The sequence below is a fragment of the Somniosus microcephalus genome, chromosome 9, assembly GCF_052327205.1.
Source record: "Somniosus microcephalus isolate GS21.2 chromosome 9, FLI_Smic_1.0, whole genome shotgun sequence".
In the NCBI taxonomy this organism is placed as follows: Eukaryota; Metazoa; Chordata; class Chondrichthyes; order Squaliformes; family Somniosidae; genus Somniosus; species Somniosus microcephalus.
Genome location: NC_140995.1, coordinates 39,157,864 through 39,174,962, shown reverse-complemented (window position 1 = coordinate 39,174,962; position 17,099 = coordinate 39,157,864). Strand labels below are relative to the sequence as shown.

Here is a 17,099-nt window from a genome sequence, read left to right as displayed (position 1 = left end):
TCTTTGGTGGAAACCTATTGAAATCATTTCAATGGCATTTTATAGATTCATAGCTCAACAAATTCAGCAAACCAACACGCAGCAGTCCTGGGCTATCATTACCACCGGGGTCGGGAATAACGCTGCACATGCTTTACACTGATTCTAAAGTACAGAATTAGAAAAAAGTCACACCAAAAGCGCTTGCAATAATTCACAGAATTAGTGAAAGAAAAAACAACTTGCAATCTTCACTTAATTTGGAGTTAAGCTGTTTCCAAACATTTGATGCTACAACAACAACAATTTGCATTTATAACACACTTTTAATGTAGTAAAACGTCTCACGGTGCCTCACAGGAGCGTTATCAAATGATACCGAGCCACATAAGATATTAGGACAGGTGACCAAAAGTTTGGTCAAAGAGTTAAGTTTCAAGGAGCGTCTTAAAGAAGGGGCGATAGGTAGAGAGGCGCAGAGGTTTAGGGAGGGAATTCCAGAGCTTAGGCCCTAGACGGTTGAAGGCATTTCCGCCAATGGTGGAGCAAAGGAAGTCGGGGGTGCGCAAGAAACCAGAATCAGAGGAGCGCAGAGATCCCGGAGGGCTGGAGGAGGTTAGAGTTGATGAGCTTTCTAGTCATTTTACAGTTTCTTCAGTCCAATCTGACTGTATGCGACAGACTTTCCTGTTCCTGAGGCAATGCAAACGGCTAAAGGTGTTGGAAATGGCCTTATTAAACTGCAGCATGATGAGAGCACAAATAGAATGGACACAAAACCCAAGTTCTGAATCTGCAATCCAAATACAGTAAATCCATCAAACAGATGCTAACCACAGCACATTAATATTTAAATATCACATTTAAAACTGAATGCATTTCTCTTTGGAAAATTTATTACAACACTCTGCTAATTCTGGTCTGCGAGCGTATCTAATGCATTGCTCATCAAAAGCGGCGCCTCTCTCAAATACACAAGAGATTCTTAAATCAGAGAGATCTTTTCAGAAGACACTTGGGCATCAAAAACAGTGAAATGTGTACTGCACACTTAATTCATGTTAATCCATTCTAATTAAAAATGGTGTGTGGTCGCAACATTCACACAGCAATGAGCCAATATGCAGCACTGTCAGAGTAACATTATATGACTCGTTAACTTAAGTGGCACCCCATCTAACATTACGTCACCGTCAGTCAACTAATTTTAAACCTCTGAAATCTGGCTGTGATTCCTAACTTTGTTCACCAAATGGGGCTGCAGTAATCCACGAATTGGAGAGCGGCAGACATCTTGGTAAAGGAGACTAAAGCTAAATCCTCTAATACACAAGCTAAATATTGCGGATGCTAGAAATCGAACAACAACAAAAGGAACTGCCGGAAATACTCAGCGGGTCAGAAAGCATCTGTGGAGAGAGAAACAGTGTTAACATTTTAGGTCGATGACCTTTCGTCAGAATTGAAATAATTGATTTAACAGTTCTTAAGCAAGTGCAGAGCCAGGAGAAAGAGGGGCGGGTCAGAAAGAATAGCTCAACGGAAGCTCGAAGAACAATAACTGATCTATCAATTAGGCACTTTACAGCCTTCTGGACTCAACACTGAGTTCAACAATTTCAAATCATAACCACTGCTGCCATTTTCTTGGCCAGCAGATGCTGGCAATAGTTGTGCAGTTGTCCATTTACACCTCCTCTGGACCCATCTTTTGTTACTTTACAAAAGTAAAATACTGCAGATGCAGGAAATCTGAAATAAACACAGAAAATGCTGAGGTCAGGCAGAATCTGTGGAGAGAGAAACAGAGTTAACGTTCCAATTCTGACAAAAGGTCATCGACCTGAAACGTTAACTGTTTCTCTCTCCACAGATGCTGCCTGACCTGCTGAGTATCTCCAGCATTTTCTGTTTTTATTTTTATTTCTTTACTTGTCCCTTTTGTCACTCCTGCCTTCCACCCTATCACAGACCTTCCCTTTTGTTCTTTGCTCCCCTCCCCCCCACCCTTTCCCTGCCTCTGTACTTAAACTGTTAAATCTCTAACTTCTTCCAGTTCCTATGAAAAGTCACCGATCTGAAACGGTAACTCCGTTTCTCTCTCTGACCTGCTCAGTATTTTCCAATTCCAGCATTTTCTGTTTTTATTTCCAAATTCTCTAATGTTCTCCCAGAAACAGAAACAAAAAAACTCAAAAAGCCAATTAACAAACATCTGAAAGAAAGGTGCTTCTGGTGTGACCCTACATCAGAACACTTCTTAAAATATATAACCAATATAATACATTTTTAATCCCAGAAATACAGCTGGGAGCCTTCCTTCAGGAGCTGCATTTAAAGTCAATACCTTCCACTGTTTTGCAATTGGGCAAACTGCAGCAATATAAAAAGTATGCATTTGAAAAAACTAAATGGTGCTAGAGAAGAAAATTTTCGAAGCAAATATTTTATTTCATACCGGTTAAAATATAATTTTCTGGTGAAAAGAATGGCTTGCAGACAAATGCCCGGGCACAGATCTGGGTCTCCGCATTCCCCCTTCCCTTGTCCAGGCGCAGGACAGAGTGCATCAGAAGCGTGCTTCACCTGTCCAGCTTGTCCTACACCCCCTGATTTGGTGTCCTCGGCCTTTTACTGTGGCCTAGGGATACGGCATTGTACTGGAAATAGGGCTGGAAACAGGAAAGAGCGAGATTTATTTCGTGCCTATCACAAATTCAGGACGCCCCAAAGTGCTTTACAGCCAATGAAGTACTTTTCAGCTGTTGTCACTGTTGTAATGTAGGAAACGTGGCAGCCAATTTGCACACAGCAAGCTCCCACAAACAGCAATGTGATAATGACCAAATAATTTGTTTTATTTAGCGATGTGATAATAACCAGATAGTCTGCTTTAGCATAAAATCTAGGCCAACACTCCAGTGCAGTACTGAGGGAGTGCTGTATTGTCAGAGGTGCTGTCTTTTAGATGAAACGTTAAACAGAGGCGACGTCTGTCCTCTCAATTTGACGTAAAAGATCCCATGGCTCCATTTTGAAGAGGAGCAGGGGAGTTCTCCTGGCCAATATTTATCCCTCAACCAACATCACTAAAGCAGATTATCTGGTCATTATCACACTGCTGTTTGTGGGACCTTGCTGTGAGCAAATTGGCTGTCACATTTCCTACATTGCCACAGTGATTACACTTCAAAAGTACTTAATTGGCCGTCAAGCACTTTGGGACGTCCTGAGGTTGTGAAAGGCACGGTATAAATACAAGTCTTTCTTTCCTTTCTATATAAACTTGCCAAGCTGTACTTAAACCCCCCAACCAATGGAAGCCCGACAGGAATTTATAATGGAAGATAAAGAGTAGGACAGCGTGTATGATTTTTAAATGGTGAATTCCACCTGCCTACCCTGATCTAATTACCCCCACCATTTAACCCACTTCACTTCAGCACCACACTTACAGGTAGATTTTCCAGAACCTGTCGGGAAGAAGGCGGGACTTCCCCTTTCGGGTTTTTGACCCGTCTACTTGGACGTTCGGCCAATCCGCGCGATTTTCCCTTGATTGACCTTGTTGAGCCCGCCCAGCGGGCTCAGCAGGCCAATTAAGGGCCACCCGGCAACAGGTGACGTCACAGACTGCAATTTCATCTGTCAAGAGTTTTTGACAGATGAAATATCAGTGTTTCACAGATGTTTGAAGCTGTCAAACACTGAGTCTGAGTTCTACCATGAGTCATTCTGCACAGACTCAGTTAGAACTCTTACCGGCACTCAAAGCTGAAGGCTGTCACTTTTGACAGATCGCAGCCATTCAGCTTTCAGTTCCGGCTGAGTGATGGGCTCCCGACGGCTACAGGAAGAAAGGCTGTGAAGGTAAGTACAGGTAAGTAAAAGTTCTTTACACACTTTAGACAAACCAAACACACTTACCTTTACACTCATGCACCCATCACTCACCTGAGCACCAACATCGCGACCCCTCCAACTCCTTCAACCCGACGGCCCGCCTGCTCTAACCTGGCGTGGTTTGGAGCCGTCGGGAAACCCACACGAAACCCCTCAAAATAGGGATTAGGCTAAAAACTGCCTGTTAATTGGCACTAATCCCTTCCCGCCTGGTTTCGGCAGGTCCCAGTGCGGGGCGGGCACCTGCCGCCCCTGAAACTTACGTGGGGTGGGGTTTTAGGCGGGATGGTGTCGGGACCCCCAAATTCAGGATTCTCTCTCCTCTCCCCCCACCCCCCCCCCACACGCCTGAAACCCCGCCTGACGGCTCCACGAAAATCTAGCCCCTGGTCTCCAAATCCCATGTGCTATTCCACAGGCAATTGATAAGTATATAAATAAACAGTTTAACCATCTTATTTAATTTCCTTATATAATCTAATAGTAACAATTCAAACGAATATCAGGAAACAGTTTTTGTGGAAAAAAAAAATCTAGGCTTGTAACAATGTTCCCTGTAATTTTTTTTTGATGTGCGGGCCCCTTTAACTGGCTGCGCGGCCCATTCAAATTTTCGTTTATGCGTGGTTATTCTCATTGAAAAGCCGGCGAGCGGCCTGCGTGGGACCTCCAGGCTGCCAGCGGGAACATTGGCCTGTAATTTAATCTTGATTTTAAATGTTTCATTTCCTCGCCATTTTATCTTAGCTACAAGTTTTATTGAGAAACAAGGAACTGTAATAAAAAAAACCCACAAATGATTTAGGTCAGGGGCGGGCCAGAGTACGACGGCAGGGGAGTTCTCATCGGCATCTTATGCCACGGGAGTGGATCCCGGGGCACAGGGACTCCAGGTAATGGCACGCTGTAATAGTTCAGGCCTTGAGTAGCCTCTGGCTCCCATATTTAGCACACTAAAAAGGAAAGACAAATTTGCTGGAGTTCTTTGAGGAAGTAACATATAGGGTGGATAAAGGGGAACCAGTGGACGTAGTGTATTTAGACTTCCAAAAGGCATTTGACAAGGTGCCACACAAAAGATTATTGCTTAAGATAAAAAATCACGGGATTGGGGGTAATATTCTGGCATGGATAGAGGATTGGCTATCTAACAGAAGGCAGAGAGTTGGGATAAATGGTTCATTCTCGGACTGGCAATCAGTAACTAGTGGTGTTCCACAGGGGTCAGTGCTGGGTCCCCAACTCTTTACAGTCTATATTAACGATTTGGAGGAGGGGACCGAGTGTAACATATCAAAGTTTGCAGATGATACTAAGATGGGAGGGAAAGTAGTGAGTGAGGAGGACATAAAAAACCTGCAAGGGGATATAGACAGGCTAAGTAAGTGGGCAGAGATTTGGCAGATGGAATGCAATACTGGAAAGTGTGAGGTTATGCACTTTGGCAGGAAAAATCGTAGAGCAAGTTATTATCTTAATGGCAAGAAACTGGAAAGTACTGAAGTACAAAGGGATCTGGGGGTCCTGGTGCACGAAACTCAAAAGGTTAGTATGCAGGTGCAGCAAGTGATTAAGAAGGCCAATGGAATGTTGGCTTTCATTGCTAGGGGGATAGAATATAAAAATAGGGAGGTATTGCTTCAGTTGTACAAGGTATTGGTGAGACCGCACCTGGAATACTGCATACAGTTTTGGTGTCCATACTTAAGAAAAGACATACTTGCTCTCGAGTCAGTACAAAGAAGGTTCACTCGGTTAATCCCGGGGATGAGGGGATGGACATATGAGGAGAGGTTGAGTAGATTGGGACTCTACTCATTGGAGTTCAGAAGAATGAGAGGCGATCTTATTGAAACATATAAGATTGTGAAGGGGTTGGATCGGGTGGATGTTCCCGATGACAGGTGAAACTAGAACTAGGGGGCATAGTCTTAGAATAAGGGGCTGCTCTTTCAAAACTGAGATGAGGAGGAACTACTTCACTCAGAGGGTGGTAGGTCCGTGGAATATGCTGCCCCAAAAAGCTGTAGAAGCTACATCATTACATAAATTTAAAACAAAGAGACAGTTTCCTAGAAGTAAAGGGAATAAAGGGTTACGGGGAGCGGGCAGGAATTTGGACATGAGTCTAGGTTCGGATCGGTCATGGCCCTGTGGGTAGCGGAGCGGGCCCAGGGGCCGTGTAGCCTGATCCTGCTCCTATTTCGTGTGTCTAATTCTGTTAGATTCAGGAGATGGTTCTGTGATAGTAGATTGGCGGTTAGGATCAGATCAGCCATGATCTTATTGAATGGCGGAGCAGGCTCGAGGGGCCGATTGGCCTACTCCTGCTCCTATTTCTTATGTTCTTATGTTCCCGTTGGAGGCCCTCCAGACTCGAGCCACGTGCCAAGTAATCGAGCCATATGTAGCGGTACCACCGGGTGTCCCTTACTTATGATACATAATTCCCTTTACCTACGTTGTATTGAGTTTGCATGTTCGGGCCGTTGCCCCTTTAAGAACTCCAATCGCCGGCTCAGCTTGGCCTCCCGCGGTAATCGCCGGCCCCGCTCGGCCTCCCGCTCTCGCGGCAATTGCCGGCCCCGCTTGGCCTCCCGCGGTAATCGCCGGCCCCGCTCGGCCTCCCGCTCTCGCGGCAATCACCAGCCCAGCTCGGCCTCCCGCTCCCGCAACTTCGGCCGCAACGGCCAGCTCCGATGCCGGGTGCTGGTTAGATGTGATGACGTCATCACGCTAGTCACATGACCGCCCCAAGCGCGGGCAAACGCGATGACGTCACGTCGCAAGTCACGCAACGCCCCAAGCGCGGGAAACGCGATGACGTCACGACGCAAACGCGATGACGTCATCGCACAAACCTCCGGACTGCCGAGTCAGTCCTCGTGGCGTCCCCACTGGGGAAAGACCTGTTCCACAGCTCTCCAACATCAATCTCCGTTGTCTGCTGTATTTAATCGAATTCAACATTAAAAACCAGTTTGTTGTTCTTCCGAGTTGAACTCCGTCATTGGTTAGGTATACGACAATACCTACACATCAATCATTTAATAACGGAAGATTTTATTATTTTACACTACATTGTGTATTTAAGATAGTATCGGACGACGATCTGATTTTACGTTTATGCAAGGTTACCTCTAATTTTTTCTCGTGCGCGGTCCCTTTAAATTTGCATGCGCAGTGTCTCTTCCAACGGCAGGAGCTGGTGAGCGGCCTGCGCGGGACCTCGCGATTGGTGTGCGACCACGCACTTTAGGGGGAACATTGGTGTGTGGCCTTCAACAGCTCACCAAAACTTGTTAAGTGGCCCTCCAGCCCAAATAGTTGTCCACCCCTGATTGAGGCCATGTTTTTAAAAATGCGTTCTTGGTACAATAGCTTTGACTATGTGCGCAATTTAATAACTGAAGTAGAATATTTTTAGTTTTTGATTAGAACTTTGGCCTAATTGACAAACGTCAGAGTTTATCTTCAAATCATTTAAAACTGGTTTAGATAGATACATTATATTATAAATGATATTATAAATGATAAGCGTAGATAAGGAGAAACTGTTTCCAGTGGCAGAAAGTCAGTAACCAAGGGACACAGATTCAAGGTAATTGGCAAACGAGCCAGAGGGGCGATCAGGATAATTTTTTTTTTTTTTTTTTTACACAGCGAGTTATGATGACCTGGAACGCACTACCTGAAAGGGTGGGGGAAGCAGATTCAACAGTAACTTTCAAAAGGGAATTAGATAAATACTTTAAGGGGGAAAAATTTTGCAAAGCTTTGGGGAATGGGCAGGGGAGTGGGACTAATTAGACAGCTCTTTTAAAGAGCTGGCACAGACACGATGGGCGGAATGACCTCTTTCTGTGCTGTATCATAGAAACATAGAAGATAGGAGCAGGATTAGGCCATTCGGCCCCTCGAGCCTGCTCCGCCATTCAATGCGATCATGGCTGATCATCCAAATTCAGTACCCGGTCCCTGCCTTCTCCCCATACCCCTTGATCATTCTATGATTCTTCTACAATCAATATAACCTTATTAATATATGCAGAAATTGAAAGTTAACTTTAATTAGATAATTGGATGCAAAGGGCATGTGAAAAATGGTATGATTACCAGTTAACCCAGAGCTACATTATCCAGGTAGAATACAATGACATCCTAGGTAGATAAATAGTAATGCATGAAGCGGTCACACACACATAGCAATCTGGTTTTCTTTTAAACTTGGTCACCTTCCTTACCTTTCCTTCCGCCTTTACTTTTTCTGCTGCAATTACTCAGTTTCTACAGCGGACATGTGTTACGCTGCTGGCAGTGTACCAGTAACCTGTTCCTCAATAGGATTAAATTGAATGCATCCACAACATCTATTTCAATTTCAGAAACACACATGCAAGTCAGCAAAATTAGATTTTGTTACGAGGGAAGCAAATTTAGGAATCCAACTTCTTCCACAGCAACACAAAGGCATTTCAAATTAGTTTCAAAAAGTTGCTAAAAATCATTGCAATGATTAACAATTCTTGCATAATTTTCAGTATCAGGACGATCTGATCAAAATTCAACCTGTGAAAGGGATTTGTTGATGAATTCTGTACTCTCATTACCTTTTCTGGATCCACTTTTCCCCTTATAAATTCGGACTTCCAGAACTGCAAGGCCTGCTCCAAGGTGAGGCCTATTCCCTTGAGATAAAGCCCGTACTGCATGCGGCCACCGTGTCGGAGGTGATGGTTATCCCGTAAAGCCTTGTGTAACTGACGCATACATGGTGCGTATGATTTTGCAGCCAGCTGAAACAAATCAAATCAAATTATATTTAAAACGGAGGTATCATTTTAAATGGAAGTTTTCAGGTTTGCTATTCTAGAGTAAACAATACAAGTCTATTTTATGACCTAGTCAATGTACTCGTGTCACTTCAAATAGTATTGACATACACATGTGCATCACCAGCACAAATATGACATTACTTAGCACCATCACGTAACTTGGAGGCAGAAGAAATCTGGGGAATAGAAACACGGAGCCTATACTTACACTGTCAATCTGTTCCAATGAAATCTTCCCAACGTTCCTCTGAATACTATAGTCCTGTCCAACATATGCGTGGCTGCAAGGGAAAGGAGGCTCATTAGAAGCTGCTTGGGCTTCACATAGTTAATAAGAAGGCTGCCCACAGCCCAATGGTTAGGGCAGTGAGCAGCTAAACCATACAAATCAGGACGGTCTCCGGTTTGATTCCCCGGTCTGCCCTGATTTAGCTCATCGTAGTCCGTTTGGCAATCGAGCCGCTCAGCAACCGAACATGGATTGGAGAGAAAATTGGTCCATTCCTAGACACTCAACTGTGCTGTTCTCTGTAGTTAAACAGCCTGCCCACAACTCGCACTCTCACATGAAGAATAGCAATGTGGGCCAGGTAAGAGGGGGCGCCTGGGGTACACTCCCCAACAAGGAATCAATGACTTCACAAGAGGAGGGAGGCGAGTGGAGAAAGCTGGCGGAAAAAAGGAACAAAGTCTCTCGAAAATTATGGAAGAACACCTCAGTTAAAGGTGATCCCTTAATGCCAAAAGTCTACTACACGTTAAACTCAGACAAGTGCAGTTCATTTTGATATAAATTGCTCTATAGGAAACGTACTCCTTAAAAACATTAGTGGGAATATTAGGTAGGCCTTGCACTAGAAGCGCCTTTCTGAAAATTAAAAATCATCGTGCAGTGTTTTTTTTTCCAGATTCACTATTTAATTTCCTCTAAATTCAGCAATTTGCCATGGTAAGATTTAAACTGGTGACCTCTGGGTTGCTGGTCCAGTACCCTAACAAATGGTTATTATACCCTGAAGTTTAATCAAATATGCCTTGTTGGGTTCTCAAGGTCAGTGTATTTTAAGAGACATCAATAAAGGCAACTGGTGGAACTATATCCTCCAGAAAGATGCCAATGCTTTCAGAAGGGGAGGAGATAAAAATGGTGGAAAATGAACAACGAATAATAAAAAAAAATATGACTATCTACTGGAGAACTGGATCAGGAGAGAAAGGCAGGGGGCAAATAAAGTTACTTCGGGCTTTCATGAACATTTGCATTTCGACACTATACATGAACAGTCTTTGTTGTGGTCAATTAATTCCTATGTTTGTAACTGTTTAATTCTGTAGCTATTCTCCTGTACCAACACTACTGTCCATGGTCAAGGGGTGAGATAGTTCCAGGGAACAAAGCTATTCTGGACAGAGGAAGGAAGAAGTCACAAGCTTGTGTGGGACCCAAAATTTGTACAAGGGGGTGGAATTACATGGAAAGGAAACATGTGCACACATAAGGCCATTAGTGAGTCTGAGAAATGTGTATCGCTGCTTCCAACAGTTGCACTGAAGCACTCCTGTGGAAAAAGAACTCAATGAATAAAGAGGGCAGAATGCTCATGGTATGACAAATGCAATTCACGTTAAACAAACCTGCTATCCACTTGAATCAGATTGTGGGATTAATGGACCTGACACCTAACAAATACAAATAAAACATTTTGTTTACATTTTCAGCCACTTTAAGCCAACTCATTGAGGCCAATGACCACAACCACACAGATTTTCAAACAGAGAGGCAGCAAAGTGATGAGAGATTCCCTTGTGCTTACTGAGACCAATGCCATACTGTGCTCAGCTACCATTAAGTCAACTTGCTGACTGGCGAGACGGATGGAATCCTTCTTTCCCCTCAGGATGAGATGCTGCTCCTACACAAACAGGGCATGGAAATACATGAACAGGGCATGGAAAGCACGGGGGCATGAAAGGCACCAATGACTCCTCACTGTAATTACCAGTCCATCCTCACACATGCTGCTTCAGTCCCTGCTGAAGGCACATGGCAGTCATTTAAGGATCCAACATGCCAACTTTCTTCAACACACAGGCATACTCAGTCCCAGTCAATGGGGAACCTTTGTTCAAGTGCTGATTAATTCACAACACATCCTGAAGTGTTTGCTCAATGTGATCACCTGCAAAGGGACAATCTCACTTGCTGTGGAGGTGTTACAATTAAGAATCTTCTTTTGCAATGATATAAAAACAGAAAATGTTGGAAATACTCAGGTCAGGCAGCATCTGCGGAGAGAGAAACAGAGTTAACGTTTCAGGTCGATGACCCTTCGCAGAACTGGAAAAAGTTGGTTTTTAAGCAAGTGTCGGGGCAGGGAGAGGGGAGGAGAGGAGGAAAGAACAAAAGGGAAGGTCTGTGATAGGATGGGAGGCAGGAGAGATTAAAGACAAAAGGGATGATGGTGCAAGGCAAAAGGAGAGGGTAATGGGACAAGTTAAGAAACAAAAGATGGCTCTAGATGAAGTGTAAACGGCACTGGCAGAATCATCAACAGCTGCCATGTGAGAGAGAGAAAAAAAATGATAGGGGTAGAGGTTATGGTCTTAAATTGTTGAATTCGATGTTGAGTCCAGGAGGCTGTAAAATGCCTAATCAAAAGATGAGGTGCTGTTCCTCGAGCTTACGTTGAGCTTCACTGGAACAGTGTAAGAGGCCAAGGACGGAGAGGTCGGAGTGGGAGTGGAGCGGAGAATTAAAGTGACAGGCGACCGGAAGCTCGGGGTCCCCCTTACGAACTGAACGGAGGTATTCCGCAAAGCGGTCACCTAATCTGCGTTTGGTTTCCCCAATGTAGAGGCGACCGCATCGTGAGCAGCGAATACAGTATATTAAATTGCAAGTAGTACAAGTAAATCGCTGTTTCACCTGGAAGGAGTGTTTGGGGCCCTGGACAGTGGGAAGGGAGGAGGTAAAAAGGCAGGTGGTGCATCTCCTGCGCTTGCACGGGAAGGTGCCGGGCGAAGGGGAAGGGGTGTTGGGGGTGATAGAGGAGTTGACCAGGGTGTCGCGGAGGGAGCAGTCCCTTCGGAATGCTGAAAGGGCAGGGGAGGGGAAAATGTGTTTGGTGGTTGATATATTGTTACAATATATTTACTTCAACACCTTAAGTGTCAGCTGTGGCTCAGTTGGCAGCACACTTGCCTTGGAGTCAGAAGGTTGTGGGGGGTCAAGTCCCACTCCAGGGACTTGAGCACATAAAGCTAGGCTGACACTCCAGTGCAGAGCTGAGGGAGTGCTGTACTGTCAGAGGTGCCATCTTTCGGATGAGACGTTAAACCGAGACCCCGTCTGCTCTCTCAAGTGGATGTAAAAGATCCCATGACACTATTTTGAAGAAGAGCAGGGGAATTATCCCCGGTGTCCTGGCCAATATTTATCCCTCAACCAACATAGATTATCTGGTCTTTATCACATTGCTGTTTGTGGGAGCTTGCAAATTGGCTGCCGCGTTTCCCACATTACAACAGTGACTCCACTTCAAAAGTACTTCATTGGCTGTAAAGCACTTTGAGACGTCCGGTGGTCATGAAAGGCACTATATAAATGCAAGTCTTTCTTTTCCAATGCTAAAGGAGGAGAACAAAACACGACTTAGGTCAGTGCATTTTAAAGTTCTGTATGTACATATACATCATTTTTTATCCTAACATAGCAAGAGGTTTATCAAACGGGCTCAATTTCACTTCCACCAGTCTCCTGGTTGTCAGATGGTGTTAGCTTGACACTCTCTGCTGATGCGGTACCCAGGAAGTTGTGCTGCCTTACAGCGCACTTAATTACAAATCCCAAATCATGCTCCGTGCAGCTTCTCTTATAATTATATGGACTTGATTGGGGCGATATCACCATCAAACGTTTAGAGGTCTGATTTTGATTCCCATCAGCAGTCCCGACAACCATATGGACTAACTAATAAGATCGCTTCCAAAGTAGGCATGATCAACAGAAGGCAACAATTTCTTGACCTTAACAGCTGCTGCAGGAAATAATGAACACCCCGGTTGCTTTTTACTATGACTATCACAAAGTCATTTACTCAAGAACTTGCAACTTTGCAGATTCTTTGACATTTTGTACAAGGCAGCAAGAATACCCTTTGAAGTGCAACAAGTTGGCCTCACGCTGAGCTTTTCACACTCCACTGCTTATTGCTCTCTTCATGAAAGGAATATTGTATGATAGGCTCAGATTGTTACCTAAAACAATGTCCCTCTTAATCAGATCTCATCATTTGAAACCGATGCAATAGGTACAACACGCGAGCAGACCCCGTTGACAGCAAGGTAGTTCAAAATCTCAACACTCGTATACAGTACAGAAAAATATCACTTAATTACCTGCCCCAGTTGAACCAACTCCCAGTTGGCTGAAAGCACTGAACCATTCACCAAGATTTCAAATTACACTAAGACGACACACTATAAATACAAATATAGCATTTATAGATCGGTAAAAAAAAATTCCAGTCGTTATACATGTAACTTGTGCTCAAATCTTGCCAAACACAAAAAAGCCTATGCATCAGAGTGGATTTCTTCAGCAAAAGTATCTTAAGCAAGCTCAAAATACTGCGGATGTTGGAAATCTGAAATAAAAACAGAAAATGCTGGAAACACTCAGCAGGTCAGGCAGCATCTGTGGTGAGAGGAACAGAGTTAACATTTCAGCTCGATGACCGTTCATCAGAAAATGTAAAAGGTTAGAGCTGTAACAGGTTTTAAGCAAGTAGAGAAAGAGAGGAGGTGGGGGGGGGGGGGGAGAAAAGAACAAAAGGGAAGGTCTGTGATAGGGTGGAAGGCAGGAGAGATTAAATGACAAAAGGGATGATGGTGCAAGGCAAAAGGGGGTGATAATGGGACAAGTAAAGAAACAAAAGGTGGGTCCAGAGGAGGTGTAAATGGCAATGGCAGAATCATTACCAACAGTTGCTGTCAGGAAAAAAATGCAAACAGTGGCTATGATCTGAAATTGTTGAAGGCTGTAAATTGCCTAATCGAAGGATGAGGTGTTGTTCTTCAAGCTTCCATTGAGCTTCATTGGAACAGTGCAGGAGGCCAAGGGCCGAGAGATCAGAGTGGGAGTGGGGAGGGGAGGAGAATTAAAATGACAGGCGACCCAAAGCTCAGGGCCACGCCTGTGGACTGAACGGAGGTGTTCTGCAAAGCAATCACCCAATCTGCATTTGGTCTCCCCAATGTAGCGGGGATTGCATTGTGAGCAGTGAATACAGTATGCTTCTCGGCCTTTTGGCTAAGATGAAGTGTAGTATCACACCCCAGTAATGGGGTGCTGATGGTCCCCCCCAGCTATGGGGCGGCGTAAAAGAAGAAAAAACCTTAATTAAGGGGCAACATTTTTTTTTTTTTTTTTTAAATACTAAATTGGAAGTAGTAAAAGTAAATCGCTGTTTCGCCGGGAACCTGTGTTTCAGTACCAAGGAAACATCCACTATATGCTCTGGTAAAAGTAGCAGTGAGCCCAACAAGGCATATTGATGAAACTCTGGAGTACTATAGCCTAGTTGTTATGGTACTGGACCAGCAAACCAGAGGTCACTAGTTTAAATCCTACCGTAGAAAACTGCAGAGTTCTAATCCATGAATCTGATCATTTGTGGGCTGGTATCAGGAAACGTGGCCACAAGAGCTTTGGGATTGTTGTAAAAACCCAACTGGTTCACTGAAGTACTTCGGGTAAGGACACTGGCCACCCAGATCCAGTCTGGCCGACATGTGATCACAATGCCACACTGGGAGGTTGCCCCTTAATGCCCCCAGGGCAATTAGAGATGAGCAATCAATGCTGTCGTGCCAGTGTTGCCCACAGCCGGATCACAAATTTAAAAAAACCTTAAAACCAGGGTCAACTGGCATAAACCAGTCAACGTGTAAAACTTTCAATATATGTTGTAAATGAATCAGTTCTTCAAACATTTCTCTTGTTTGCCGAGTCCAAGATTAAAAATATATTTAATAAAAACAATTCTTTTGGGGTTTTGTGAAGGAGGAAGAAAATATACAAATCAGTTTACAGATAGCTGCTGGTTTTGTATGGGAACGGGAAAAGAGGGACACATCTGGTTTTCCACAGTACTGTTGATTGCCAATACTTGCAAGTTAATTGTAATACTAATTTTTACACGTCGGTAAAATGTTTAAATGGATTCAAAACTTGCAGGTAACTGTCGATTTCAGGAGAAAACCCCGAAATGTCTTGAGCTCTTTTAAATGTAAGCAAGCAAAGTCAGAGAGCTGCAGTTCACAGCCTTCAACCTGAACTGTAAAATTAATTAACATATAATTACTTGTCTAACAGGCAATAACCCCTTGATCTGGTGTGTTTTATTCTGCCTGGTAATGGATGTGGGTTTTCCCTGTTTGATCAGTTCAGATTAAAGTGGTATTTGAGGCAACAGCAGGAATCTGTGTGGCCAGGGCAAGCATACTGCCTCGCCCATATACAGGCATCACATCACGACCTCCACCAAAGTCTTGCACATTATCGGATTGAGAGAGTAATACATTTGAAACAAATATTTAACCATTTGCGGTCTGATTTTATCTCTGTGGTCGTATAACTATTTGCTGTATTATTTTGTTTCTCTGCAATTATGTTGGTAATTGAATCTGATTTAATAGTTTTAACCCAATTGACATTGTCTGACAGTGCAGTGTTTTATATCTTTTGGAGTAGACCGATGGGCAGTCTCCAGTGTGAGATAACATGATAAAAGGATAACTACGTAATTCTGCCCCATTTTAGTCTCATTCAAGCGGTAGGAAAAAGACACCTAATTTGTCAACACAGAGGGAAATATCAAGGACCTACCCAAATACAAGACAGAGGGAGCCATCTTATACTTGAGTATAATAGCAGAGGTGCTTGGTATTTCATATAAGTTTTCACATAGAGGGGGAAAAAAAACTTGCATTTATGTAGTGTCCATTCACATGTCTCAAATGTCCCCAATACACTTCACATATAATGAACTACTTTTTAAAACACGGTTGCTGTTGTTATGTAGGTGAATGTGGCACTGATTGTGTGCCCAGCACGGTCCCACAAACAGCAAAACGACAAATAATCAGCGAATCCATTTTTCATGCTGTTGGCAAGGGAACAGTGCTGGCCAGGACACCAGGAAAATGCCATGGCCTTTTCCAAATAGGAACAGAAGTAGGCCATTTAGCCCCTCGAGCCTTTTCCGCCATTCAATGGGATCATGGCAGATCTGCTTTGTATAGCTGCAGCATGACCTTTACCCCCTTGTATTCATTCAAAGAATAGCAGCTCTGGCCAGTTCTTCAATGAAGTGTCAGCTTCGATTCTGCATTCAGGAGCTGGTGTGGGGCTTGAATCCACAACCTTGTGAATTAGTACTAACTACTAAGCTGGTATCTAGAGTAAGGTGAAAGTGGGACTTATGGGGGCCTGAGGATTTGGGAGACCTCAATGGATGATAAATATTCAAAGGAAAACTATATTAAAAGTAAATGGGACTTAAAGTAGAAACGTCACTAGGCCAAGATAGTATTCATCCCAGAATACTAAAAAAGGTTAGGGAGCTGATAATATAAGCTTTGGAAATGGAAATTGTGCCAAAGAATTGGGAGGGGCAGCAGCCCTCGTAAAGACAAAGAAAAGGGACCCAGCAGGCCAATGAATCTTAGCTTGGTCACGGGTAAACTTCTAGAGTCCGTAGTAAGGGAAGTTAAGGCAGGGGCTAATCAGGGACAGTCAACATGCATTTTAATCGTGTTGTTGACTAATTTAGTTGGGTTATTTTGTTGAGGGAATTACAATTTATAAAGGCAATGTGAATGTTTTATATATGATTTTCAGAAGGTGTTTGCTGAGGTGCCACATCAGAGACTTGTTGTGAAAATTGAGGCACATGGTATTATAGGGGATGTAGCTGCATCGATAGAAAGATGGGCATGAGGCAAAAAGCAGAGAGTAGAAGGGAATGGATTTTTGTAGATTGATGTGGCGTGGGTAGTGGTGTTCCCCAGGTATCTGTTCTTGGACTTTTTTTTGTTTTCCATTCATATAAATGATTTGAACAAAAGCACAACAGGAATGACAAAGTTTGCTGATGATACCACAACGGCGCAACCAACCAAGAAAAAGAAAGACTTGCATTTATACAGTGCCTTTCATGAGCTCCGGACGTTCCAAAGTGCCTTACATCCAATTAAGTGCTTTTTTTTTTTGAAGTGCAGTCATGTTGTAATGTAGGAAATGCAGCAGTCAATTTGTGCACAAGGTCCCACAAACAGCAATGTGATAATAACCAGACAATCTGTTTTTAGCGATACTGG

At 43.7% G+C, this 17,099-nt stretch overlaps 1 protein-coding gene across 1 annotated transcript in view; it reads right to left on the bottom strand.

The window, feature by feature from the left end:
- The window catches only part of prim2 (DNA primase subunit 2), a 232,956-nt gene that overhangs the window by 60,648 nt on the left and 155,209 nt on the right, over positions 1–17,099 (bottom strand). Inside the window, exons 8-9 of the mRNA XM_085996533.1 lie at positions 8,926–8,998; positions 8,493–8,678 (exon numbers count right to left, since the gene is read on the bottom strand). Of these exons, the coding sequence (XP_085852659.1) occupies positions 8,493–8,678; positions 8,926–8,998 (259 nt within the window). The remainder of the gene's footprint in view (positions 1–8,492; positions 8,679–8,925; positions 8,999–17,099) is intronic.